Raw genomic sequence first — 26,629 nt, forward strand, 5'->3', positions numbered from 1 at the left:
AACCCATGCACTCTAGTAAGCATCTGAGACAAAAAAATACTTAAAACAAAAATTCCACGATATTGGCTAGACCTGGCAGTTAATTTTGCATACAAACCAGCTAACTTAGTGCCTAATTTACTAGTATATCATGGATAATAAAGGGCCAGTTCACACCATAAAAATGCAGTCTGAATGCATTTCAGATGTTTTGCATGTGAGTTTTTAATGCGCTCCAGAGCATTCTTGATGCAGTCCAGTGCATTTTCCGCCCTCTTTTCTTAACTTTAAATAAGGGCATGTGTATTCCAGTGCATTTTACCGTGATCCAGCACAGTTCCGTACAGAATGTTCTGCTTTTTTTTTCTGGAACGCACTGGAACTGACCACACTGGTGTGAACTATGCTATTGAAAACCATATAACCTACTATCCATGCGTTTTTGATGCAGAAAAAAAACAAAAAAAAAAAAACAACACACACTGGACTGCATGTGGTGTGAACTGGCCCATAAAACAGAAGCAAAACTGCATTTGTATGTCATAACTGCCCTATTCGAGCTGTAAATCTACAGAAATCATTAGGGGGAAAAAAACAACTATTAAAAACATATATACAAGCCCTAGCTGTAAAATGTCATGCAAAATCCCTGATTTAGTAGAAAATGAACAGTACTTGTTGGTAGGAGTTACTGAACAACTATTGTCAGATGTAGTTGTAGCAATAAAACATACAAATATTTGCTAGTAGAAAAAAAAAAAAAAAAAAAAGGACGCACAACCTACACCCCAGCACCCTATTTTTACCCATCAAGACAGATCCCCCCACTCCCGCAAAACATTAAGTGTCTTATCTGCTTCAACAGAAGATATAACACAACTGCAATAAAATGTACTCTTATGGGTTACCCTACAAACACGTCAAGACACTGGATAAAGCTAGGAGGATTGTCAAGGAACTTCATCCAGGTGTATTTGGTTTAAATATATAATTTGCTTTTAGGTCAGTGTAACAGGTCTTAGAGCTTTATCTTGCAAAGGATCAGGACAGTAGTGGTCAGAAAAATAACACTGTAAACTATCAAAGCACAATTGATGAGCTTCACCAACAGATGACCACTTTTACCCAATATATATATAAAAAAATAATAAAAAAAAAAAAAAAGGTAGAACCGCTGCACTCGTATGAAAGTTGGCAGGATACTCCAAAATAGCACGGAGGATACAAGTACAATTGGACTGCCCAGCTGAGTTAAAGGACTGAACTCTTTCTTCATTTGGGTCAAGAGAGCTATATCCCATAGTTCTTTTTAGCCGACGGTAAAATGATAGGAGTTGGAAATAAAAAAAAATACTGAGGAAATTGAAAAAAAAAAAAAAAAAATGTACAAACAAGACACGTTTAAAAAGTTTAGTAGGATGGTGAATAGTTGGACGAAAACAATAGTGTCATTGCATTATGTTCGGTTACAAAGTACAAATATCCTGAGCTGAAATACTTCAAAAGAAAGTAGGCTCCTGTGCCCCAATGTAGATTTCCTGCCCACTGATTGACAGAAATGTGTCAGTTGCTGGAGATCATTAGGTTTACTGATTTTGAAAACAATTGCATTTCATGGCAGTTCTCCCATAAGTGTTTTTCTATAACTTAGTGTGGCGTCCAGGTCGGGGCATTATAGTTGTAGAAGCAGAAGCCGAGGCAGCTGCATCTTCTGCTTCTTCCAGCTCTTCCTGCAGCTCCTGGCTGACACTAGATTGGAGAGCAGCAGGAGTCAACCATTCCTTAGGTAGACAGCTTTGTAGAAAAGGTACACAGGAACTAAAGTATGCCAATCGGTTAACCCAACGTGGTATCTCCTTGCCACAGAGAATCTAGGTGACAAAATAAAATTAGATTAGGAAGAGAACAGTGGATGAATCAGGCCAGTACTGCAAAGGAAAAATGCCATCTCTAGCCAATAGCTGGAAAACCACACAAGTATTTATATTCTATATTTTACAGTAGTATTAAACCAATGCTGTCAGACAATTTAAGCAGTCAGGATTTTATCTTCTAAATAGGAGCAGATACTACAAGCTGTTTTGGTATTGCAGTTATTAGCCATAAAACTAGTTTCACTTTGCTACTGGGACTTGCTTTTCCTGACCTCAGGACTAAAGACTGCCAGCTTCTACATTTGTCTTTAGTGAGAAAAAGGATCATAACTGACAGGGTTTAGTTCTGAAATCAGGGAAGTCAGGCACCTGGAAGAAAATTACATCATCCTCACTCTAGGCACCTATACCTATATATAGGCATGTGACAATGTGTGGGCACCTTCAGATTCTTGCATTACATAGCTGCCTGCAGTTTAAAACGTATGGGTTTCTATTTTGTTCCCCATTTCTACTTCTACAATGAGAACCGAGCAATTGAACAGAGCGGTTTACTGTCAGTGAGCAGCTTTCTGCTCTGCCCCCTCCTTGCTCATTGGAACGAGGGCTGTGGAGGGGCGGGGAGCGGCCGGCTCAGGCTCTCTGAAAGTCTCTAATGTGTGCACTAGCTAAAATTTAGCAGGTCAGTTGAAGAGCATTAGGCAGCCCATTCAAATGAATGGGTCACCTTGATGCAATGTAGTTAAAGCGCAATGTAACACGCCACCAAGGTCAACCCTGGTGTGAACCGGCCCAAAAAAAGAGGTCAACTGAGGATAGTCTACCGGACCCTTAGAAACTAAACATCGAGGTCAAACATAAATGTGGTATATATTAGATTTTCTAAATAGGGTAAAATTACCTCTGACAGAGCTGAGGAGAAGTGGTTGCAATTTTTGTGCATAAGATGATAGGCATTTCCTTTGAACTCTTTTCCAAGTTCTTCGACTATTTTTTCGATGTCATTCTCTGTGAAATCCGTGCTTCCCAAAGCTATTGCTTCCCTTTAAAAAGGCAAAATAAACAAACGTTAGAAGGGAAAGGGCTTTGTAAATACCCACAAAGGAGATTATGTAGTGGATTGAAGATATGTAGCTTGGTCAAAAATATGCTGACAGTAACTTCTTTTAACAGATTTTTCTTATGCATAAAACATACGACAGAAACTGTAAGATAATAGAACACTGATTGTTAGTGAATATTGTTATAAAGGTGTGCATCAATCAAGTAAGCCCCCGTTCACACTAAGGCGACCTGGTCGCCTCACAGGTCGCCTCCCATAGGGAAGCTGCGGACCCGTTCTAATAGGAGCGACACAAGTCGCTCCGACTTAGAAAAAGGGTCCGGAGCTTCTTTGGGGTGTCCAGGAGGCGACCGCCATGGACTTCAATGTTATGAAGTCCGTGGCGGCCGCTCCGAGGTCGCGGTGCGCTGCTCGCACCACGACCTCGGAGGTCGCGGTGCGAAGTAGCGTCGCCCCTATGTGAACAGGGGCTTAAGGAAACAGATGAACACACTTCAAAACAAAGGTTGCAAAAAGAACAAAAGCAAAATAAAACGAAAAAAAAAAAAAAAAAAAGCGGTTAAGAAAACAACAAAAGGGAAGACCTGTCATAGCCCACACAGTGCAAGCGTGTGACATCTTAAAAGCAAAATAGAGAGGAATGTCAGAGGAAACAGTTTATTGTACTCTGAAGGATTACATCTTCCCTGGGTAAAGGGACACTCCAGTCTCAAGAGGATGAAAAATAACATTTACTAGTATATAGTTTTAAAACTGACACACATCCAGCACAAGTTACTAAAATAAAAAACAGAAAATAAAGTCTTGCCAGGCAAGTGCTAACTAAACATGGAAGTCTCTAACAGGTGATGAGTAGGGATAATTAAGGTTTGGTTCAAACACAAGTTCAGACTGCACCTTGGCTGTTCAGGTGTTTGAAACACTGCCTGAAAATTAACCCATTTGGCAGGAGCCGATCATCAAGTATAATAGCTGCATTCTATTGCTATTCCTGCTTCCGATGGTTAAGGGCGCTGGCAGGTATAGGCACAGTTGAGTCCACCAGTATAAAATGTTAAGGGGTCCCCAGTCCCCAAAACAGCTTGAGATTCCACAAAAATCTATGGCTTTTAACCATTTGTCTACCAAGGTAGGTTTATAAACAGCATGGTCGACAAGAGGTTAAATCAAGGTTTTACAGCCAACCAAGGTCTTTCAGATAGAAAAGTGATCCAAGTGTACACACCCCATATCAATCCACAGCTTAGGGTGAGCACATGTATGGTAACATCAATTACGCAACACGTGTATCAAATGCTGGAGCAATAAATTCTAGAGAATAATAAAATTCTGTGGGAGTCACAGATACAGCATGGCTCCCTATGGATGGGAAGCGGTTCATTGAGAGCGAAGTGCGCATGCACTTGTGGTTTAAGCCCCCGTTCACACTAAGGCGACCTGGTCGCCTCACAGGTAGCCTCCCATAGGGAAGCTGCGGACGCGTTCTAATAGGAGCGACACAAGTCGCTCCGACTTAGAAAAAGGATCCGGAGCTTCTTTGGGGCGACCAGGAGGCGACCGCCATAGACTTCAATGTTATGAAGTCCGTGGCGGCCGCTCCGAGGTCGCGGCGCGCTGCTCGCACCGCGATCTCGGAGGTCGCCCCGGGAGGTAGCGTCGCGTGTATGTGAACCGGCGCTTACTGTTGTTTCTAAAACAAATATCTCCTAAACAATGCACATTTAGAAAATATTTACTGTACGTATAGGTAAGCATTATTCTAGGCTTACCTGTAGGTATAATAAATAATAAAAAAAAAAATCCTCTCTACTACCACTTTAACTTTAAAACGATAGCCTAAAAAAAAAAAAAAAAAAAAAAGGGTATTCAAAGCTTTGTCTATGGAGAATTTTGGGTACCATAACATTTTGCGATTTCACAGGTTTGCAAAATTAAGGCTTCATACCTTTTCACTCAACCCAATCTTCTATATTTTACCAAATATTATGGTAGTTTGCACTAAAATTCATTTCAGCATATTTTTTTTCCTGAAAATATATATTTTATTTTGGGGGGTAAAGTAATTTCTAGCAAAAAAGTGACTAGTAGGAAAGTGGTTATGCAGGAACCCTATGCAGAAAAAAAACACATAGAAACCCCCCCCCCCATAAAATGTCTCACAATACACATACACTGTAAATCACATCGTCCAGTAAAGTAGAGTCCCACAAACACCAAGCCAGTGTTGTAGAAAAGAGGCCCCTTCATCACCGGTGGTGAGCTTCTTCCAACCACCCCAAACAAACATCGTAGTACAGAAAAATTGTTCCTCACAGAACAAATGTCCTGCAGATCCCACAGGTTAGAATCCCCTCTGCCCCAAACCTTTCCTTGAGGCTGGGTTCACACTGATACGAAGTGGATGTGGGTTTCCCTGCATCCAATTTACATGATCAGCTTCAGTAGAGCCGGTTCACACATCTCTGGGGCAGCAGTGAAGTCCCCGATTCATCCCTGAAACCGAGAACAGGAACGCACCGGACACCTGCTGTGAGCCTCGTCTGCACAAAGTGTGAACCCAGCCTTAGAGGTGCATTTTCATCAAGATCTCCAAATGCCAATGCATCAACAATCTGAGTGCTTGCTGAGTTTCCCAGTCTTACATACTTTACACCATGGACAAACTGATGCATCCCTTAGATCTCTTTCACACTTGTGTGACTTGTCCTGCGTTTTGGACATGATTTCCAATGAGTACCGTTCATATCTGTGCGACTTCAAGTCGCAACAACTTCAAAGTAGTCCCTGCACTACTTTAGGCCAATTTTAATGCGTTTTGAGGTCCATAGACATAGGCATTGTTTCAAGTCCAGTCAAAATTGTGGTAAAATTGCACGACTTTTAGGTTGCATAAGTGTGAAAGGGGCCTAAAGTTAACATTTTGTTGCACAAACTTTAGAGGCAATCACTGCAAGCAGCTTGGATGGATAGAATTCAGATCAGGGCTCATAGAAGGCCACTTTAGAATACAGTAAACCCCCCTTCATTGCGGGGGTTACGTTCCGGACCCAGCCGCGAAAAGTGAAATTCCGCGAAATAGAAAAACCCTATTAAAATGCATTGTAGGCATGTTTATTTACTGTCACTGTACGTGTAGAAGCATTTTAAGGTCTTTTAACACACTTTTAAAACAATAGAAACTTATTTAAACACATAAAAGATACTAAGAGACATAGCAAGAGCTATGGAAAACACAAAAATATTTCATTTTTAATGATTTATATAGTAAAATAACATTACAAAAAAAAAACGCGAATTACCGGGACCGCAAAAACTGAACCGCGATGTAGCGGGGGATTACTGTAGGCCAATGTTCTGTTCTTAGCCATTCTTGCATGCTTTTGGCTTATTTTGGTGTCATTATCCTATTGAAGGACCCATGACCTGCAAACTAAGATGGGACATTCTGACACTGGCAGTATTTTTGCTCTAGAATTCATTGAGATTTTATTTTTCCCTGAGCAGATTAAGGGTCCATGTACACGGGACGCTGGAAATGGCCGTTTAGGAGCAGTTGGGCGTTTTTTTTCAGAAGCCCCTGAACCCATCTACATTTTATCTTATCTGTCCATGTACACCAGGTCGTTTACAGTCATTTGCAGGCAGTTGCGTTCAGGGACTTTTTTTAGAACACAATTATTTGCGTTCGAACGTGTGTTTCCTGGCGTTTCAAACGCACAAACGGGTCTAAACGCGTCCGAACGCGATGACCCGCATTTAGCGTTTTACCATTTTAAAGGGGAATAATTTTTTTGACCTCTAGGAACGATTCTAAACGCAAACGCCCGCAAACGCCGCTAAACGCCCGCTAAACGTGGGTACAAACGCGACTGAACGGACGTTTCAAACGTCCTAAAAATTCCAGCATTCAAAGGGACTTTTAACAACGTCCCGTGTACATGGAGCCTAAGGGCATTCCTTGCTAGGCGCAGCAAAACATAATCAATGCCTCATGATTTACAGTAGATAGTGTTATTTTTTTTGAAAGCATAAATTTTCATCTGTGAATTGTGACAGTGCTAGACCCTACCACTGTGTAAGTTTAGGCAGAAGATACACAAGATTCGCATTAAGGCACTGTGCAATACTCCAGAGTAAGGGCTAGTTCATACCACAAAACGTCATACAGATCTGTTTTGAGGAGTCCAAGTGAATTTTTGCAGATTCCAGATGCTTTTTTTTTTCTCCACTGTACTCGGGGAACGGTGATTTTTTTATGTGTTTGAGGAGTGTAGGTGCATTCTGGTGTGTTTTTCATGCATTTTACCACGTCCCAGTACAGCTCTGTGCAGGAAAAAAAAAGAAAAAAGAAAAAAAAAAAAAAATGTAGCGTGTTCTACTTTTTTCTCTGGAACCGGTATACACTGCACTGGTGTGAACTATGCCTTTGAAAACCATGTAATATTTCTTTGCGTTTTGGATGCAGGAGAAAAAAGTGGTGTGAACTAACTCTAAGGGCCCTTTCCGATCAGGTCTGCATGTCAGTTTTTTCAGGCGGACCTGATCGGATGCTCCATGCACCCCTATGGAGCAGCAGACAGCAGTGACATGTCTGCCGACACCCGCTGCTATCCAATCCGATCCCGTCTGTGAAATCCAAACGGATGGAAACCCTATTTTCCATCCGTCTGGAGAATCGGATGAAAATGGACAGGCTAGAGGAGAGCGGGGATCTGACAGGTCTGTCTCAGCACAGTGAGCGAAGACAGACCTGTCATCCGCCTGCTTAGCGGGGATCCCTGCTGAGCAAAACTGAGTCTGCGGGGCAGAAAGCCCGTGGGAAAGGACCCCGTTTACAGCTTTCACCTGTTGGAGAGTCCCAGTTTGGTAGTCCCCGAATACAGCATGGAACTTGAAGACTTCAAAGTGTCTTGGGTGGGATAAAGCCCTCAATCCTGTGTTCAGGTCTTGCTTGAGACCTGCCAACCGTGTGAGTACACAGGTGTGCATATTCGTTTTAAGCCAGAAACTGGCCAGGGCTCAAGGACCTTGACTGGAGAGAGCTGTGCTGCAGCCAGGAGAGGCGATCCACTCAGGTGACAAGACTCCACATTGGAGAGGTTCTTTATCCACAGAACAGGGAGAGTTGAGACAGCTGAGCAAGGCTACAGGACTGAGGCAACTAGCAAGCCCAGGGGTCTGGAGGAAGCCTAATGCCGGGTACACTCAAGAAGTTTGTTTTTCGTTTAACCCAGCAGGCTGCACGAGAAAAAAAAATAAACACGTATTGATCGCCATACAAAACACATCCAATTTTAGTGCAGCGATCTCCCCACCGAGTTATTGTGTTCTAAAACCAGGATTGATTGGATGTTTTCCAGCATGAGACCAGCGTCTGTCGGACGAGGAGCTGTACACACGGGCCGAAAGTTGACCAGTAACTGCCGAACGGACGTTTTTTGGCCAAGTTCTGGCCCATGTGTACCTAGCTTAAGTCTTTGAAGAGTGAGAAAGCCTGGGGTGACAGGAGACCCCTCATCTAAAGGCCAAAAGTGTGCAGCAAGGTGTTCTACCTAAGGCCGAGTGAGCCAAGAGAAACAGAGAGCTGGGCCCTGGGGATCAGTGCTAAGAGTAGTGGTGCTGCAGACAAAAAAGCCAAGAGGGTTAGCATTTTGGGTTGACGGTTTTGTTGTGCGAAGCTGACACCACTGTGTGGGCAACTGTTGTGTTGGACTTTTCTATTTGTTTAATAAAAGTGGGCCTGAAAGACTTTAAGCAGTCTGAACTGGAATGACTTGCTTGCCAAAAAAAACGCTCACCAACACTGAGCTTAACATCCCCCATAACACAGAACATAGAAATGATGTAACTTGCCAAAAAGCTCTAGGGTTGTCTCATCTGTCCAAAGGACATTTTCCGAGAAGCATCATGACTTGACAATATTTAACAAATTCTAGTCTGTTTTTTTGTAAGTTATTTTCAAAAGTGGAGTCTTTATGGGTTTTCTTACTTTGAGTCTACTTTTGCACAAAAACCAACAGATGGTGCAATCAGACACATATTTAACCTTGAAGATTAAATTGGAATTTTGGAAGTTTTCCCTTGTTCTTTGTCTACCATTTTCCCTATCCTGTTTAATCTGGGGTTGATTTTCCTCATGCCCCTACGACCAAGAGGTGGTTTCCTAAAATTCGCAACCATAGTACTACTAGGATCATCAAGCGGTTTGGAGATGGTATTGAGGCCTTTACCTTTGACATGTAGGTCTATAATTATAATCTGATCTCTTCAGAAACCCGCTCCTTTCCTTCCTCTGGTCAATGTTCATTGTAGTGTACACCAGTGGCGGCTGGTGCTCAAAATTTTTGGGAGGGGCGCAAAAAGAAAAATGTAATCGGTATTGCTTCGCGTCAAAAAACGCAGTAAAAAATTGCGTGACTTTGAAGTCATGGTACAGGCATGGCACAGGTGATGGTACGGGCATGGCATAGGTGATGGTACAGGAGATGGTATAGGCATGGCACAGATATGGTATAGGCATGTCACAGGTATGGTACAGGAGATGGTATATGCCCCCTTTCAATGCAGTGACCAGCGTACATGCCTCCTTTCAATGCAGAGACCAGTGTACATGCCCCCTTCAATGCAGAGTTCAGCGTGTGTGCCCCCTTCAATGCAATGAACACTGTGCTGTGCCCCCTTCAATGCAATGAACACTGTGCTGTGCCCCCACAATGCAGAGTTCAGCGTGCATGCCCCCTTCAATGCAACTGTGCTGTGCCCCCTTCAATGCAATGAACAATGTGCTGTGCCCCCTTCAATGCAATGAACACTGTGCTATGCCCCCTTCAATGCAATGAACACTGTGCTGTGCCCCAACAATGCAGAGTTCAGCGTGCATGCCCCCTTCAATGCAATAAACACTGTGCTGTGCCCGCTTCAATGCAATAAACACTGTGCTGTGCCCGCTTCAATGCAATAAACACTGTGCTGTGCCCGCTTCAATGCAATAAACACTGTGCTGTGCCCGCTTCAATGCAATGAACTCTGTGCTGTGCTCCCTTCAATGCAATGAACTCTGTGCTGTGCCCCAACAATGCAATGAACTCTGTGCTGTGCCCCAACAATGCAGAGTTCAGCATGCATGCCCCCTTTAATGCAACACTGTGCTGTGCCCCCTTCAATGCAATGAACTCTGTGCTGTGCCCCAACAATGCAGAGTTCAGCGTGCATGCCCCCTTCAATGCAACTGTGCTGTGCCCCCTTCAATGCAATGAACACTGTGCTGTGCCCCCACAATGCAGAGTTCAGCGTGCATGCCCCCTTCAATGCAACTGTGCTGTGCCCCCTTCAATGCAATAAACACTGTGCAGAGTTCAGCGTGCGTGCCCCCTTCAATGCAACTGTTCCGTGCCCCCTTCAATGCAGAGTTCAGCGTGTGAGCCCCTTTCAATGCAGAGCGCCACAGCATTGTCCCCAATCACTGCAGAGCGCCACAGCATTGTCCCCAATCACTGCAGAGCGCCACAGCATTGTCCCCAATGATTGCAGAGTGCGCCACAGCATTGTCCCCAATGATTGCAGAGCGCCACAGCATTGTACCCCAATGATTGCAGAGCGCCACAGCATTGTCCCCCAATGATTGCAGAGCGCCACAGCATTGTCCCCCAATGATTGCAGAGCGCCACAGCATTGTCCCCCAATAATTGCAGAGCGCCACAGCATTGTCCCCCAATAATTGCAGAGCGCCAGCATTGTCCCCCAATGATTGCAGAGCGCCACAGCATTGTCCCCCAATAATTGCAGAGCGCCACAGCATTGTCCCCCAATAATTGCAGAGCGCCAGCATTGTCCCCCAATGATTGCAGAGTGCCAGCATTGTACCCCAATTATTGCAGAGTGCCAGCATTGTACCCCAATTATTGCAGAGTGCCCACAGCATTGTACCCCAATCGATGCAGAGACCACCGTGGGTGCTCCCTTCAAACTTACCTGGCGGCGGCGCGGCTCAGCTTCTTCCTCCTCTTCTGCGGCGGGTCCTTCTCCCTCGTCTCGGCGGCGGGAACCGGCGGGCGGCCTCTCCTCTTCTCTGAGCGGCGGTGACGGTGAGCGACTGACGCACGCACCGGCACCGCCCCCATTGCGACGTCAGCGATATCCTGGATGATGATTGGTCCAGGCTGTAGACTGGACCAATCACAGCCAGGATATCAGAAAGTGGGGGTGTCCAATCGCAAAGACTTGCGCCCAGGTTACCCCCCAGAAGGCAGCCAATCAGCGCCTCTTCTGGGACGTAACCCCACCCCCCCTAGCCACCAGTTCCTTCAGGCGAGGCCGGCGAACCCATTTTTTTTTTTTGTACAACTTTGTTCGTTTTGTTTTTTTTTTTGTTATTTTTTTTTCTTTTTTTAGGGGTAGGGGGGCGGCGCCCTGGCGCCCCCTATGCACGGGCCGCCACTGGTGTGCACAATACCACTAATCCGAGTGAATACTTTTCTCCATTTAGGTAGGCTAATTACAGAAAAAGCAAGCCTGAAATCTCACTACAATTCAATTATTTTTAATCTTTTCAAGGGGTTCCAACAAATCTGTCCATGCCATTTCCTCAGTATCTTTGTACAGAAAGCAATAATTTATCTCTTTTCACACTTTCTTTGCTCTGCTGTGGAATAACTAGGGCATGCGGGTATACATGAGACAATTGCCTTTAAGTTGATCACTTTTCATATTTCAGTGAGCTATAAGGATATCAACAAACATGTCAACAAATATAAATCAATGCAGATAAATTCATCCAAAAAAAAAAAAAAGTTGCTTATTTGCCGACAGAATTGAGGTCTGAATGATAATCTTCTCTAGTAGTTTAAAATGAAGACAGGAAGTGTGACAAGCATTTTCATTTAGCTTATGTAGTACAACCATACAGCACAGCAGGAGTAAGGAAAACCGCCCATGGGTAAGTAGAACAGTTATGAGTACTTTTTCAGCTTGGTCCTGACAAACTCCCTATACTTTATGCTGTGTATACCTATAGCACTAGTGGTTTAAATGCAGACATTCAGTCTCATTTCAGAATAGTCAATCACATTTTGTAAATTGCATTATTATAATGTGCGATTGCTTCAAAATAACCTCCAGTTAAAAAGAATTGACAAAAGGTGAAACATTCAACTTACTTGAATTTAAATGTGTCTCCCAACTCTGTGGAATCCCCAGGAGTGATCTCAAATATACCAGAGAATGGATATGGGTGACCTCCATAGGCAAATTCTGATGGTGGAAAGGAAGGGAAAAAAAAAAAGGATGTATATAAAAAGCAAAAGCAGTGGAGGTCTCATTACTGCAGTTCTTCAATGACTGTACTGGTGTGCTGTCTGCAGAACAATGCTTCAGATCAGTGATCTGACATTTTAACATACGCACAAGTGTACAATTCTGGGACAGTTTATCAATCAAGAAAAGCAGATAATCATTCACAGACCTCTTTCTTTAAGGTCAATAGATAACCACTCAAGGCAGAGCCATGCTGGGTTATACAGCTGTGGAAGGGCTGTATAGGTGTGTGTATATGAATGCAGACTGGCATATCCATTTACCTGCATTAAATGACAGTTCCTGACTTGTGCCAAACAACCATATGTCAGATTTGACCTTCAATGGGGATGACTATCTTTGTGCTGTATCCAGCTTATAAGCAACCCAAACCAATCTTTATCTGCAAACAATACAAAGGAAGGGCAGACAGTAGCCTGCCTCATCCATTGCCCCCTGCCCAAGGTAATGTAACAAGGAATATAAACCATACCTCTACCATACACCTGAATACCAGAGTGGAAGACACCAATTCCTAAGGATGATGTGTATTCGTTGATCCAGTACTATTAAAACAAAAAAAAAAACAAACAGATAAAAAAATCAGTAGTTGTATTATCAAACACACAAGACCAATTTGATTTCATATATGGCAGTATTCAAACTAAAGCCTCGTACACACGCACCGATTGTTGGCTGACCGATTGGCTGTCTTTTGTCCAGTGTTTGTTGGTTGAAATGTGCTCTAGACTTGCACTGGACTTTTGTTGGGCAACAAAAACCAACTTCAGAAGTGATGTCATGTGATGGTTTACTTTCCGTGTGTTTTTTCTTTTCTGAGCATGCCCAGTCTTGCTCATCAGATTTTTGTCTGCCGAAATCTGTACTGACTGACGAACAATCGGCCGTTCTGTTGTTGGCCAACAAAAATTTTATAGCATGCACACCAGATTTTTTTCGGCTGAAAAGTCGCAGTTGGTTGTCGGAAGCATCATACTAACAAGCCGACAATCGGCCGATCGGACGCTGGCCGACAATTTACGGCCAACAATCTGTGCGTGTGTACGGGGCTTTAGACTCACCTGAAACATTCCTTTAGGGTAAAAGAAAATTAGGCATCAGCATCCCCCCCACCCCCTTTTACTTACCTGAGCTCTCATTCGATCCAGCGCTGTGCACATCTGCCGCTTTTCTCTCCACTCACTTTTGGGTTCCACTGGCTTTGCTGGGGCACCAGGTGCCATTGGCTCCCAGTGCTGTCAATCAAAACCAGTGGCGAGGGAGTGGGGCAGAGTCCCACTGTCTGTGTCAATGGACGCATCAGCAGGGCTCAGGAGCGAGCATGCATTAGTACTTACACCTCATGTAAGTATAAACATGTTTGTTATTTTTAATTTTTTTTTTTCTATCTTTACAATCTTTATAAAGAAATATACAAATAGGATGCCATTTGATGGGTTGAACTTCTTGCTTAGCATAACGCCAGCATCTTTCTTGCTCTATATGTGTACAACTAATACAGCTACAGAGAAAAGGGGACCTAAAGAAAAATGAAGCCAGGTGGGAAAGAAGAGTTGAGTACACCACTGAGTAGTTGCAGGCACTGTTCAGATATTCTGACAGCTGCCAATATACAATAATCAGCAGGGGAGATTAATTTATCTGTGCTGTTTAGAGTGAGACAAGGAATCTGTTAGGACTTTTCATTCACCCCGCAATATGAATGACAAAAAAATGATGCTTTTATGGTCAGCCTTCTACTTTAAAGTATAGTACCATGTTGCTAAATAGTTCCCCGCTAAGGCTATGTTCACACTGATACAACATGGAAGTCTTCTGATCTGACTTTGCCCTGCGGCTTCATTGAACTGGATCGAATTTTGACTTCTCCTCTGACAAATCAAAACAATTCCTTTGCTTCTGGTATGGATGAAACCTCATGCCAAAATTAAAAGAAAAAAAAAAAACCCCCAAGACCATACCAGACCCCGAATCGTTTTTTTTTTTTTTAAACGGCATTGAGTTTTCCCTCAAAACCCATACCAGACCAAAAGGGTGTTCCTCTTCAAGATCCTCAGAGCACAAGCTACATGCCACAAGTCGGATTAGTTGAGGCTCCGTTCACATGTGAGCGTATGGATCGCGGGCAGAACCGCCGCGGTTCCGCCCGCGATCCGGAGATTATTGCAAATAGCGGGACGTCTAGCGTTGCCCGTTGATTTGCAATAGCCCCCCAAACGCCGAGCGATGTTGCCGCGATTTCCGCCTGCCGAATCGCAGCAACATCGCGCAAACAAAATCGCGGGACGCAATACGCTCCAAAGAAGTACAGAAAGAAAGAAGCGGCAACATCGCTCGGCGTTTGGGGGGCTATTGAAAATCAACGGGCAACGCTAGGCGTCCCGCGATTTGCAATAATCTCCGGATCGCGGGCGGAACCGCGGCGGTTCTGCCCCGCGATCCAAACGCTGACATGTGAATGCAGCCTAAGATAATGATCTAACTTGGATGCGAATTACATTCAAATCAATGGGCTGAAATTGTGCTCCAAGTCAGACCAAAGTAGTGCAGGAACCTTTTCAAAGGCAGACCGACACAATTTGGGCCAGTTAGGACTGCTCTCATGGGGAACCATTGATTTTGACATGTCATGCGACTTTTGCTCTTGAAGTCAGAGCGCATGTCAGACCAGTGTGAATCGGGCCTAAAAAACAAAAAAAAAAAAAAAAAAAAAAAAAACAGGAAGTCAGAGATATTAAACCACTATAGTTGCAGGGCTAAGGTCAAAAAGCATAAAAGAAAACATTTGCTCATACTTCAGCTTCTTCAGGATAATTCACATGCAAGTGTTCCGTTTGCAGCTGGGTGCATCCATTTTGGCTCTGAGGCCAGGCCAGTGGCCCCAGAACAGTTACTCAGGTGACCCCTTGCTGGCACCTCATGTTTATACCCCATGGTCCTTACAAATTGAATTCAGGTAATATAAAGCTGTGCTGGGAGCTAAGACACTGACATAGTGGACAGGGGAATGAGCTGAAAGAAGCCTAAGCAGTCCAACACTTCTGGAAGTGCCAATATTAGATGTATTGATCCAGCTTCTGTAGCTTGCCCTAACAGAGTAAATTGGGGAATAGGATAATTGCCTCTCCTGCTGCTGCGCCCAGATTGAGGTTCAGTTCATAACAGGGTATTGCATAAACATGCACTACCTTAAAGTGGAGTTCCACCCTATTTTTATACTTACCTCCATCTTCTCGCTCCGGGTCACCTGAAAAAGAAATGGATAATCGCATATTTTTTTTTTTTTTACTTACCTCGTAGCGAAGAAAAAATACTTACCTTACTTCCTTCCTCGGCCGCGGGCCGTCGTCACTTCCTGGCTCTGCAATGATTCCTGGGAGCTGAACGTCATAGCTCCCAGGAATCATTGCGCCTGCACCGGCCCCGACGTCAGTTCCGGGTCGCGCGCGTCATCCCCTTCTAAACAGCTTCTGGGCATGCCCAGAAGCTGTAGAGGGATGACGCGCGCGACCCGGAAGTGACGTCGGGGCCAGCGCAGAGCATCGTGGGACCAAATAAGGCGGAAGAAGACGCCGAAGAGGATCTCGCTGGCTTCAAGCTGCCCACATCTGAGATGGCAGCGCTGGACAAGACGTTTGCAAGTTAAGTATTTGTCCTAACAGGTAAGTGCAACCCGGGACAGATCAGAGGCTAGCCATTGTGGAATGTACTAGCCCTGACAGTCCCGGGGGTATTAAAAAAAAAAAAAAAAAAATCCAGGGTGGAACTCCGCTTTAAATGCACAGCAATGCATGTACTTCAGTGTGGCCATTCATTTTTTTTTTTTTAAATTTCATCCCAATGCATGAACACAGTGCTCTTCAATTCATGTGCATTGTAGGGTACAGAACTATACGGTCTGTGTGCTATGTAACAATTTTAGGGGTGGTGTGTCAACACACCAGTTTGAATGGGTGAGATGGTGACAGGTCCCTAAAAACATAAAGCTCATGTATAATGCACGAATACTATATTCAACAAAAAAAGTGCAGTGCTTAAAATAAAATAAAAAAAAAAAGCATATAGCAAGTACAATATACAGTATGTACTAATCTACCATTTTTTTCTTATTTTACTTTTACACTGTCCCTTTCATTTTTTTCTATTACTTTTATTCCGATTACAAGGAATGTAAGCATCCCTTGTAATAGAAAGAAGCATGACAGATCCTCTTTATTATTATTATACAGGATTTATATAGCGCCAACAGTTTGCGCAGCGCTTTACAATGTGAGGGAAGACAATACAGTTACAATACAATTCAAAACAGGAGGAACTAGAGGGCCCTGCTCGTTAGAGCTTACTCTTTATTAAGAGATATGGGGTCAAAAAGACTCAAAATCTCTAATTTACCTTTAAAGCGGTAGTATCCCGCTTTTTGACACTTTTACCTACAGGTAAGCCTATAATAAGGCTTACCTGTAGGTACAAATAATATCTCCTAAACCGGCATGGTTTAGGAGATATTTACAGTGCATGCAGCCGCTCTCGCGAGCGGCGCATGCGCTCAGAAGGTCCGGGGGGACCTTCAATTAATTTGCCGGGAGCATGCCGGAAAATCACTGTGACTGTGACGTCATCGCGGCTCCGGCCAATCATCGCGCCGGAGCCATCTCTTCCGGCCAATCACCGCGCCGGAGCCGCCGAACCCGGAAGAGACGGCGAGGGATCATGGCAGTACCCGCAGCGATGTCCGGGGGTCCGTGTCGGGGCTTCGTTCTAAGGTAAGTTACACATAATGGGCTAGTATGCAATGCATACTAGCCCATTATGCCTTTGTCTTGCAGGTTTTTTTTTTTGTTTCCAGGGTTTACAACCGCTTTAAAAGCAAACATTTTTACCTTAAAGAAAAAAAATCAGCCCTTTGAAATAATTTTAAAGTTTAGTTTTTATTTTCCTTCTATTAACCACTTCTGGACCGGAAGGTTTTACCCCCTTAATGACCAGGCCATTTTTTGCGATACGGCACTGCGTTAGTTTAACTGACAATTGTGCAGTTGTGTGATGATGTACCTAAATAAAATTGATGTCTTTTTTTCCCCACAAATAGGAGCTTTCTTTTGGCGGTATTTGATCACCTCTGTGGTTTTTATTTTTTGCACTATAAACAAATAAAGGAGCGGCAATTCTGAAATATATATATGTACTTTCTGCTATAAAACAGCCAAAAAAAAAAAAAATCAAATTTTTTCATCATTTTAGGCCAAAATGTATTATGCCACATATTTTTGGTTAAAAAAAATCCCAATAAGAGTATATTGATTGGTTTGCGCAAAAGTTATCACAACTACAAACTAGGGGATGGATTTATGTCATTTTTATTTTACTTTTTTCCTAGTAATGGCAGCGATCAGCGATTTTTAGCCGGACTGTAACATTGCTGTGGACAGATCGGACAACTGACTTGACACTAATACAGTAATCAGTGCTACAAATATGCACTGTTACAGTACTGACACCGGCAGGGAAGGGGTTAACACCAGGGGCTATCAAAGGGTTAAGTGTGTCCCTAGGGGATGCATTTTAACTGTGTGGGGGTTGTACTTACTAGATGAACAGAGATCTGTGTTCCTGAATAGCAGAAACAGAGGATTCCTGTGTTCATCTGTGACAGAACGACGGTCTGCCTTGTTTACATAGGATGCCTACCATTCTGTCTCTATAGGGAGTGATTGCGGGTGGCCGGCGGACGAGATGTCTGGCCAATCAGCATGCGTGCCCCACTGGCTATTACACAAAACCCCATACAGGTATGTCGTTTTGTGTAAAAGAGGTGACCTGCCGCAGGATATGTGCAGCCACTGGTCGACAAGTGGTTAAAAAAAACAAAAAAAAAAACAACAAACACACATAGTATACACACCTGCCCTGTGCAGTGGTTTTGCACATAGCAGCCTGGATGCTCTTCTTCTCGGGCTGGCTGGAGCTCCTGGCCCCTCCCCCCTGCTGAGTGCCACTATAGCAAGCAGAGTCAAGCTTGCTATGGTTCCGCCCCGTCCTCTCTCTCCTCATTAGCTAACAGTTTGATTGGCTTCCGCTGCTGTCAATCGCGCTGCTGCTCTGTCTCAGCCAATCAGGAGGGAGAGTCCCGGATGACTGAGGCATTTGTGGACATCCCTGGATCGAGAAGGGTATTAGGGGGGCTGCAAAATAATGTGATGGGTGCGCTGATAGATGGATGCTAAAGCTGCAACCAAGGTCCTTTTACCCAAACGTGGAATAAATTAAATTGTAATAATATTTGGTGCGCTACAACTACTAATATCGTGTCTCGTGCAAAAAATATTTAAACAAATGTGTGAGGCTCCGTTCACATCTAGGCGTTTTTGGGGAGTTTTTCTGCTCTAGGATCAGCTCTCAAAACGCCCAACAAGACCAATCCTATTCATTTCAATGGCCCCTGTTCCCATCTGAGCGTTTTGACACTGTGAGCAAAACGCCCAACGCTCAAAAAAGTACATGAGCTTCTTTTTGGGCAGATTACAGGCTTTTTCAATTGGTCTCCATTCTAAAAATGCCTGCACAAAAAAACGCCTGAAAATCGCGGTAAAAATCACGCGAAAACGCTACGCTCAGGTGTGAATGTAGCCTTATACTCACAATATACAAAAATATTCTCATATAATGTGATATATATGAGAATATTTTTGTGTATTGTGAGTATAACACATTTGTTTAAATATTTTTTGCACGAGACATGATATTAGTAGATAATGGTGTTATCGGCATTTTGAAAGGAGAAATAGGTGCCGACAATGGTGCTGAAAACGCACATGTGTGGCGATTTTACTGTGCTTATTGTTATGTTTTTGATGTCACATGACCTATGAAAAACAAACAGGGGTGTATTAGAGCCGGTTCACATTGCAGCGACCCGACTTGCACCGCGACCTCGGAGAGAACTGCATGGACTTCATTGAAGTCAATGCCGGTCGCTCCCAGGTCGCCCCAAAGAAGCTCAGGACCCTTTTTCTAAATCTGAGCGACTTGTGTCGCTCCTATTAGAACGGGTCCTGTGCTAATCTATGGGCAGGCGACCTGTCAGGCGACCAGGTCGCCCCAGTGTGAACGGAGTCTTAATGTGTTCTTGCTACGTTTTCAAAGCATTACAATGGAGAAGTGCGTTTTTGGTGCTTTTTTTTTTTTTTAACTGACCAAAAATACAGCAAGCAGGATTTTTACCACAACAGAAGTGAAACAAACCAGTGTGAAGACATACATAAAATTTAAAGGGATACATTTTTCCTGAGCTTTCCTTGCACTAAAGGTGGCAATCAGGCTGTTTTCATACTGGTGGGAAAACAGAAACCGCATTGCTATGCAGATCACATGCAATGTCTGTGCGTTGCGAAATCAGACAGCTTGTATGGCTAAATTCGCATTGCATTTGGACCAAAATGATACAGGACCCTTTTTTTTGGTCCGCACTGGTATCGGATCGGATTCCATTCCTGTACTATTTCACAGATCACACTGCAATCTGCGAACCAATCTGGGGAGTCATTAACTTTACACTGACACCCGCTGTGGTTCGCAGATGTCAGTGTGAACCATCTGCGATTCAGGTGAGATGCGGGAACCCGCACAGGGTTTCCCGTATCACACCAGTGTGAACCCAGCCTAATGATCAACAATAATGTCATATCCAATCAAATTAAATAATTAAGCGCCCATTCACATACACGCGACGCTACTTCCCGGGGCGACCTCCGAGATCGCGGTGCGAGCAGCGGTGCGACCTCGGAGCGGCCGCCACGGACTTCATAACATTGAAGTCTATGGCGGTCGCCCCAAAGAAGCTCCGGACCCTTTTTTCTAAGTCGGAGCGACTTGTGTCGCTCCTATTAGAACGGGTCCGCAGCTTCCCTATGGGAGGCGACCTGTGGCGACCTGTGAGGCGACCAGGTCGCCTTAGTGTGAACGGGGGCTAAAAAGTAAAATAGAATACGATTATATATAAAAATATAAATTTTTTTTTAAAAACTGTCATTTCGGTACCAAAATTTCCATTCAGTGCACCTCTAGTTTCTGCCCTCTTCATATAAAAGTTCCCATCTTTTACAAAACAGCCCTCTTTTACATTATATAGCATCCCTTTTAAATCACAAGCCCCCCTTACTATGCTGCCCCCCTTCACATCACAGCGCACCCCTTTAAATCAAAGTCCCTATATATATATATATATATATATATATATATATATATATATATATATATATATATATATATAGGGCTTTTTTTCAGTGGGAACACGGGGGAACGCAGTTCCGGCACCTTCAGTACTGAATGGTACTGTATTTAATGGCAAGGGGTGCTTGGGTGTGCTGGAGGGTCTATTGATAATGGCTGCTGGGGGAATCTCTTGTTGCTGGAGGGGATCTATTTTTGCATGGTTGTTTATTGTTTCTGGGGAGGTCAATTGTTGCTGGTTTGCTGGAGGGGGGCTTATGATGCTGGGGAGTCAATTGCTGCTGGATAGGACTTGCTGTTGATTAAGGGGGTCTGTTGATGCTGGCTGCTGGGCGATCTGTAGTTGCTGGGGAGCGTCTATTGCTGGTAGATGCAGGGGATCTATTTTACTGCTTTTCTTGCTATCATTATCAAATTCCATACAAATTACTTAGCACCACAAAATGATACCTGGCTCTGTATTCTGTAAAGAGGGTGGCACTAAGAGGTGTGGGGGGGGGGGGGGGGGTTGAATCAAGAAACGGTGCTCAGGGGAAGGTAGGGGCAGAGACAAGAATCGACCCAGAAAGGGGGAGTTCCTGCACCTATTCTCTGAGAAAAAAAGCCCTGTATATATATATATATATATATATATATATATATATATATATATATATATATATATATATATATATATATATCTCTATCATCCCCCCCTTGACATTACAACCCCCCCTTCATATCAAAGTTCCCCCCTTACAGTACAGCCCACCATTATATCGCAGCACCCCCATTACATTTCAGTACCCCCTTTCCATAGCATTCCACACTTAACTATACAGCCCTCTAGCTTTACATCAGTGTAATCATCCCCCCTTCCAGTCCTACCTTTCATAGCAGAGGGTAGGAGGAGAGATTGGTCTGGATGAAGGATGGGAGCTTCCCAACTTCTCCTGTTACTAGGAGGTGATTAGTTGCTGGGACCGCACTGTGTCATAGCAACCAATCGACCGCTTGTTAACTTGGCTCCCACCCTCCATCCAGACAGACCGCTCATCCCGCCCTGTGCCCAGCTGTGAGGATGGTGGGAGGAAGTGAGGACACACAGTGCTGTCTGAACGGCCACGCCATTTAGCTGCCTGTCACTCAGTCCAGGTCCAAACCGCGGTTCAACATTTAGTGATGCCTGGTTTAGAACAAGGAAGAAAAGTTGACTGAAGAAAGTTGACTGTCAGAATCTATCAGGTACTTAAGTTGATTTTTCCAAATATATATTTTAAATATCTTGACCAAAGATATGCATTAAAGTGGTTCTATAGTCAAAATACCATTTACCCTAATTAATTCCTTGTAAAGGTATTTTTTTTACATTAAAAATCCGAGCTCCTCCATAGAAGACAGCACAATAGGAAATAGCCCACCGTGACGCAGACGCACAGGCAGGGTATCCTGATAACTCCGCAGCACTAAAAGGGGTAGGTGCCCTCCACAATAATGGCGGCATGGTTGCCATCATAAATTAAACCGCCCCCACAGCACCACTACTTCCAAGGGAGGTGCCAAGCTGGTCGCGGCCTCAATTTGTGTGGAGGCCCAGCCGCAAGTGCACTCATCCCAGCCAGGCTCAATGGGGCCGCTCCCCAAATGGAGGCCGACTCAGCCGCATGGTCTAGTAGGCCGCAAGCCGCGGCCTAAATTTTTATGGATGCCCAGCCCCCTGGGCACGAGCCTTAGCGGAGCCGACCACCGAGGGGCAGCAGAGGGGAGGGCGGATGCCAAAATGGAGGGTAGTGGCTTCTGCCTCACTCACTGGGGTCGCCCTGCATAGCTACCGACCATTAGGCCACAAACCTGCAACCTAAATTTGGGGCCGGATCCGGCAGCGTGAAGCGCGGTCCCGCGGATGCCAAGCCATCTGCGCCTCCAGCCCAACAACTGCAGCAGGGAGCTCAGAGGACATTGTAAATACAAAACAAAGAAAGGGCGCACCAGCCTAGCGCATTATCCTCAGCGAGTTTTATTAATAAAAGGGTAAAAATCAGCTACTCACAAACATGCGTAAAAGTCAAGCATTTCAATTCCATAGAGCAGCATCGTTACAGGAGTCCAATATCTCGTAAAATCGGAGGGCTGGCGCGTTTCGAGGCCGTGCCTCTTCCTCAGAGCCTCAGGCACGGCCTCGAAACATGCCAGCCCTCCGATTTTACGAGGTATTGGACTCCTGTAACGATGCTGCTCTATGGAATTGAAATGCTTGACTTTTACGCATGTTTGTGAGTAGCTGATTTTTACCCTTTTATTAATAAAACTCGCTGAGGATAATGCGCTAGGCTGGTGCGCCCTTTCTTTGTTTCGTATCTACAGTGTCTGGTCGACCACCCCGGTCGTAGAGGGCAGCAAAGCCTAGCCGTAGTGGATGCCAAGTATAAGTACAAGTTCAGAGATAGAGGCAGCCTGAGGACCAGGTTCTGAGCGCAGGAGAAGGGTGCTGAGCACCACTAATTTTTTCTGGAATAGCTCAGAGGACATCCCTGCCCTAGTCACCAACCCCCAGGGTAGCAGGGGAACCCTGCTCAACCCCCTGTTGTACACCAGGAAAAACCCAGTCAGCACCAACTCCAACAAGCCCTCCCTTAAGAGCATACGGCAAAAGGCAGCACTTAACCTCACCCAGGGAAGGGGGAGGGGGTCTGGAGACCCACAGTGACCACCAAATTTTTAGAGGGGTGGAAGCGGGGGACTTGAGGTCCCACCGTCCCAGGGAGGGGCCCACGTCCACCCCAAAAATCCTCCAGGGGAATAGGGACAGCTACTTACCATACCAGGAACAGGGTGGGCACCGCTCCTGACAGACCACCGTTCCATCGGGATGTGGATGGCTGTCAGCCAGGAGGAACGGTGCGACTCAGGCCGAGGCCAGGTCGTATGTGCCCTATCGAGACGTTTAACTGGAAGGCCAGCCCCCGTCCAGTGGGGTTATGTCACGGCCAACCTAGCGCGGAGCTGAGGCCTGTGCGCGCTCACTGGCCAGACTGGGGGACCATCTGGATCTTGATTATCCAGTCTGTCGCCAAGTCCAGCGGTTCAATATACAGTAAAACCTTGGTTTGCGAGTAACTTGGTTTGAGAGCGCTTTGCAAGACAAGCAAATTTTTTAAATACATTTTGACTTGATATACAAGCGATGTCTTGATATACAAGTAGCATCATGTATAAAAAAAAAAAGAAGAGAGGCGCCTCTAAGTGTAGCAATATTGTTACATTTAATGAAGGTTCAATATTTAGCAACTCACATGGTTGATGATTAAAACAGGCACATCTAAGTATGCAGGCATCTGGGGTAAAGCTGTCCACATAGACCATCCTCTGCACAGCCATCTTCATCATCCCTTCCCCGCTGCGCTCCACGAGTGATTCAAAGCCTCACTTTCAGATCACTCTACTGCAGGCTATTCTTCCCGGTCACGATTGCAGACTGACAGACAGTGGCGAGAGCCGGTGGTTCAGAAGATGGTCTATGTGGACAGCTTTACCCCGGATGCCTGCATACTTGGGTGTGCCTATTTTAATCATCAACCATGTGAGTTGCTAAATGTTCAACCTTCATTAAATGTAACCATATTGCTACACTTAGAGGCGCCTCTCATCTCTCTTATATTCTGTAGCTCTGCTAGATTTTGCTTCTAATCCCCTTGGGAAGGCTGCATATTGTGGATGGACATTTTATGGTTACACAACCTATCACATTGCTATAATCTTTGTAAATAGACTATAAACTGAAGGACTTGTGGAACGAATCATCTGAGTTTCCATTATTTCTTATGGGGAAATTCGCTTTGATATAAGAGTGATTTGGATTACAAGCATGTTTCCAGAACGAATTATGCTCGCAATCCAAGGTTTTACTGTACTCTCATAGGAAAAAAATAACAAAGATAGGAAAAAATCAATTCAAAAGGAAAACAAATTGCCAGGGCCAGGATCCCAGCAAGGAACTAGGTCCTTACTCCTGACTAGGCAGAAAAAACAGAGTACCTATAGCAGAGAAGTAGTGTATACCCCCTGGAACTACCCATAGGCGTAGTCAAGGTTTTTCCTGCCTAGTGTCCTACTCCTGTAGGGGGGCAGTATAACCCAATGGTTAAGAAGAATCAGGAACTATGTCCGTCAATGAACGAAAGAGAAAAACTATTTTTTTTACTTTCTGCTATAAAACATAGCCAATAAAAAAAATTCTTCATCAATTTAGGCCAATATGTATTCTGCTACACATTTTTGGTAAAAAAAAAAAAAAAAAAAAATTATATATATATATATATATATATATATATATATATATATTCCCAATATGCACATATTGATTGGTTTGTGCTAAAGTTATAGCATCTACAAAACTATGGTATAGATACCGGAATATTTATTTATTTTAATATTAGTAAGGGCGGCGATCAGCAACTCATAGCAGGACTGCGATAGTATGGCAATCTGACACTTTGTGGGAACCAGTGACACTAATACAGTGATCAGTGTTAAAAATATATTATCAGGGTCCTTTCACACGAGCGATCCGATCCACCTGTCAGATTTTTAGGCAGATCTGATCGGATCCTTCATGCATCCCTATGGGACAGGGGATGTCAGCGGAGACATCTCCACTGACACCCGCATCAGATCCTGTCTGTGAAATCCGCAGGGATGGAAACCCTATTTTCCATCCGTCCAGGGGATCGGATGAGAGCGGACAGGCGGTCCGTTCTCATCCGATCTCCCCATAGAGATGCATGGGGCTCTGACACCTCCCTCTCCGCACACAAGAGCGGAGAGGGAGCTGTCACCAGCCTTCTCAGTGGGGATCAGTGTATCGATCCCCCGCTGAGCAGCACGGATCCGCCTACGGAGGCGAACCGTGTGAAAGAAGCCCAACTGTACTAATGACACTGGCAGGGAAGGGGGATTACTTCTAGGGCGATCAAAGGGTTAAATGTGTGCCTAGCCACATGTGTGAGCTGCTTTTAATAATGAACGCAACAATTTGTTTTCCCTGCTTTGCAGGGAAACAAAAACAGCCATATCCCTGCTGACAGTACTGAGCTCTGTATGGTTTACCTTAACAAAGCTCAGCCCTGTGTTCCCTCCTCGAAGATCAGCGGGTGCTGGCAGACATCCATTGGCCGGGACCCGCTGATCATCTTGTGCCGTGTCCAATCACAGCACAGCTGGCGCGGTGTGAGCAGCCCCCTACCCAGAAGTGCTGGATTACCTATCTAGTCATCAGCAGAGCCACTTTGTCGCCGTACTCCTATGTGAGGCAGTCAGCAAGCGGTTAACAAATCACAATGGGGAGCCTTTTGACAATAACTTGGATAGAAAACTGAGTAAACACGTGGCTACTTGGCAAAACAGTAAAAAAGGAAGGCATTAGCTCCAGCAATGAGGAAGAGGTAACCTGAATGTGTCCAGAGGGGAAAGCTTCCCATATAAGGAAATCCCAGGAAGAAAGTGTACAGAACAATAGGAGTGCAGCTCCCATAGCAGGCACACTGTACACACACAGGATAGGAAGGTGCAGCAGAGGTGGGGGATGTGCCGCTCCTATATACACTTACCATGTCATATACATTAAGGATGACAGGCTGGTTGGCCATCTCCCCTCACCGCCTGAAGCAGAAGTCTCTCCGTGCCTCGTCCCGGGGATGTGATGCCGTGCCTGCCGGTCACAGCTGTGCTCTTATCAGTAAAGGGCGGCAGACTGGGTGTCCATTCATGACAGGGCGTTAGAGGGCCGGGCTGTGTGTAGAGGTAGCTCACACGGAACTATAAGACAATATTAGGAGAGGCCTTGTGAAAATGATTAAATGCCACATCCTCTCCACTGCTTCCAGCCAGCCTCCCGTTATAGTAACATGACTGGGATTAAACAATGACTACGTCAAGCTACTTCCGGTCCAGCTAGTCACGTGACTATCGCGAAGCGTGCGAGGTAAGCGTGCGCGCATGCGCATTGTAGATGTGGGACTACGGAGGGGAGGGTATGGGTACGCGTTGTAGTTCAGTTCATATAGTTCAGTACCATCTATATTTATACGCAGGGGTTATCAGCCTGTGCATGCTCTTAACAAAAAAAAATATATAAAAAAAAGTACTATAGTTGGTCTGAGGGCTATTTCACGCTACCGGACGCACATAATGCTCT

General features: G+C 44.7%; 2 protein-coding genes across 3 annotated transcripts in view; one reads left to right on the top strand and one right to left on the bottom strand.

The window, feature by feature from the left end:
• HNRNPU (heterogeneous nuclear ribonucleoprotein U) overlaps window positions 1-26,629 on the top strand; it is a 458,517-nt gene that overhangs the window by 122,112 nt on the left and 309,776 nt on the right. The window lies entirely within an intron of this gene.
• Window positions 1,508-26,329, bottom strand: DESI2 (desumoylating isopeptidase 2). 2 transcript variants are annotated; one of them, XM_082248938.1, is made up of 5 exons: window positions 26,043-26,329; window positions 12,701-12,773; window positions 12,072-12,165; window positions 2,755-2,896; window positions 1,508-1,850 (listed from the first exon to the last, which is right to left on the bottom strand). In XM_082248938.1, exons 1-5 carry the CDS (start codon window positions 26,079-26,081, stop codon window positions 1,620-1,622), a joined length of 579 nt encoding a protein of 192 aa, XP_082105064.1. In that variant the 5' UTR covers window positions 26,082-26,329; the 3' UTR covers window positions 1,508-1,619. The 2 variants fall into 2 exon arrangements, with proteins under 2 accessions (XP_082105064.1, XP_082105065.1); XM_082248939.1 differs by lacking the exon at window positions 12,072-12,165 and having other exon boundaries at window positions 2,755-2,891.

The sequence above is a fragment of the Pelophylax lessonae genome, assembly GCF_965119305.1.
Source record: "Pelophylax lessonae genome assembly, chromosome: 3".
Classification (NCBI taxonomy): Eukaryota; Metazoa; Chordata; class Amphibia; order Anura; family Ranidae; genus Pelophylax; species Pelophylax lessonae.

What these genes read in the sequence shown, in the direction of transcription:
- DESI2 (XM_082248938.1), bottom strand. Translation starts at nt 26,081, where the DNA reads ATGGCCAACCAGCCTGTCATCCTTAATGTATATGACATG. An exon ending in TCCTTAATGTATATGACATG is followed by an intron (nt 12,774 to 26,042) that starts GTAAGTGTATAT and finishes TTGTTTTAATAG; the next exon opens with TACTGGATCAACGAATACAC. An exon ending in TCTCCTCAGCTCTGTCAGAG is followed by an intron (nt 1,851 to 2,754) that starts GTAATTTTACCC and finishes TTTGTCACCTAG; the next exon opens with ATTCTCTGTGGCAAGGAGAT.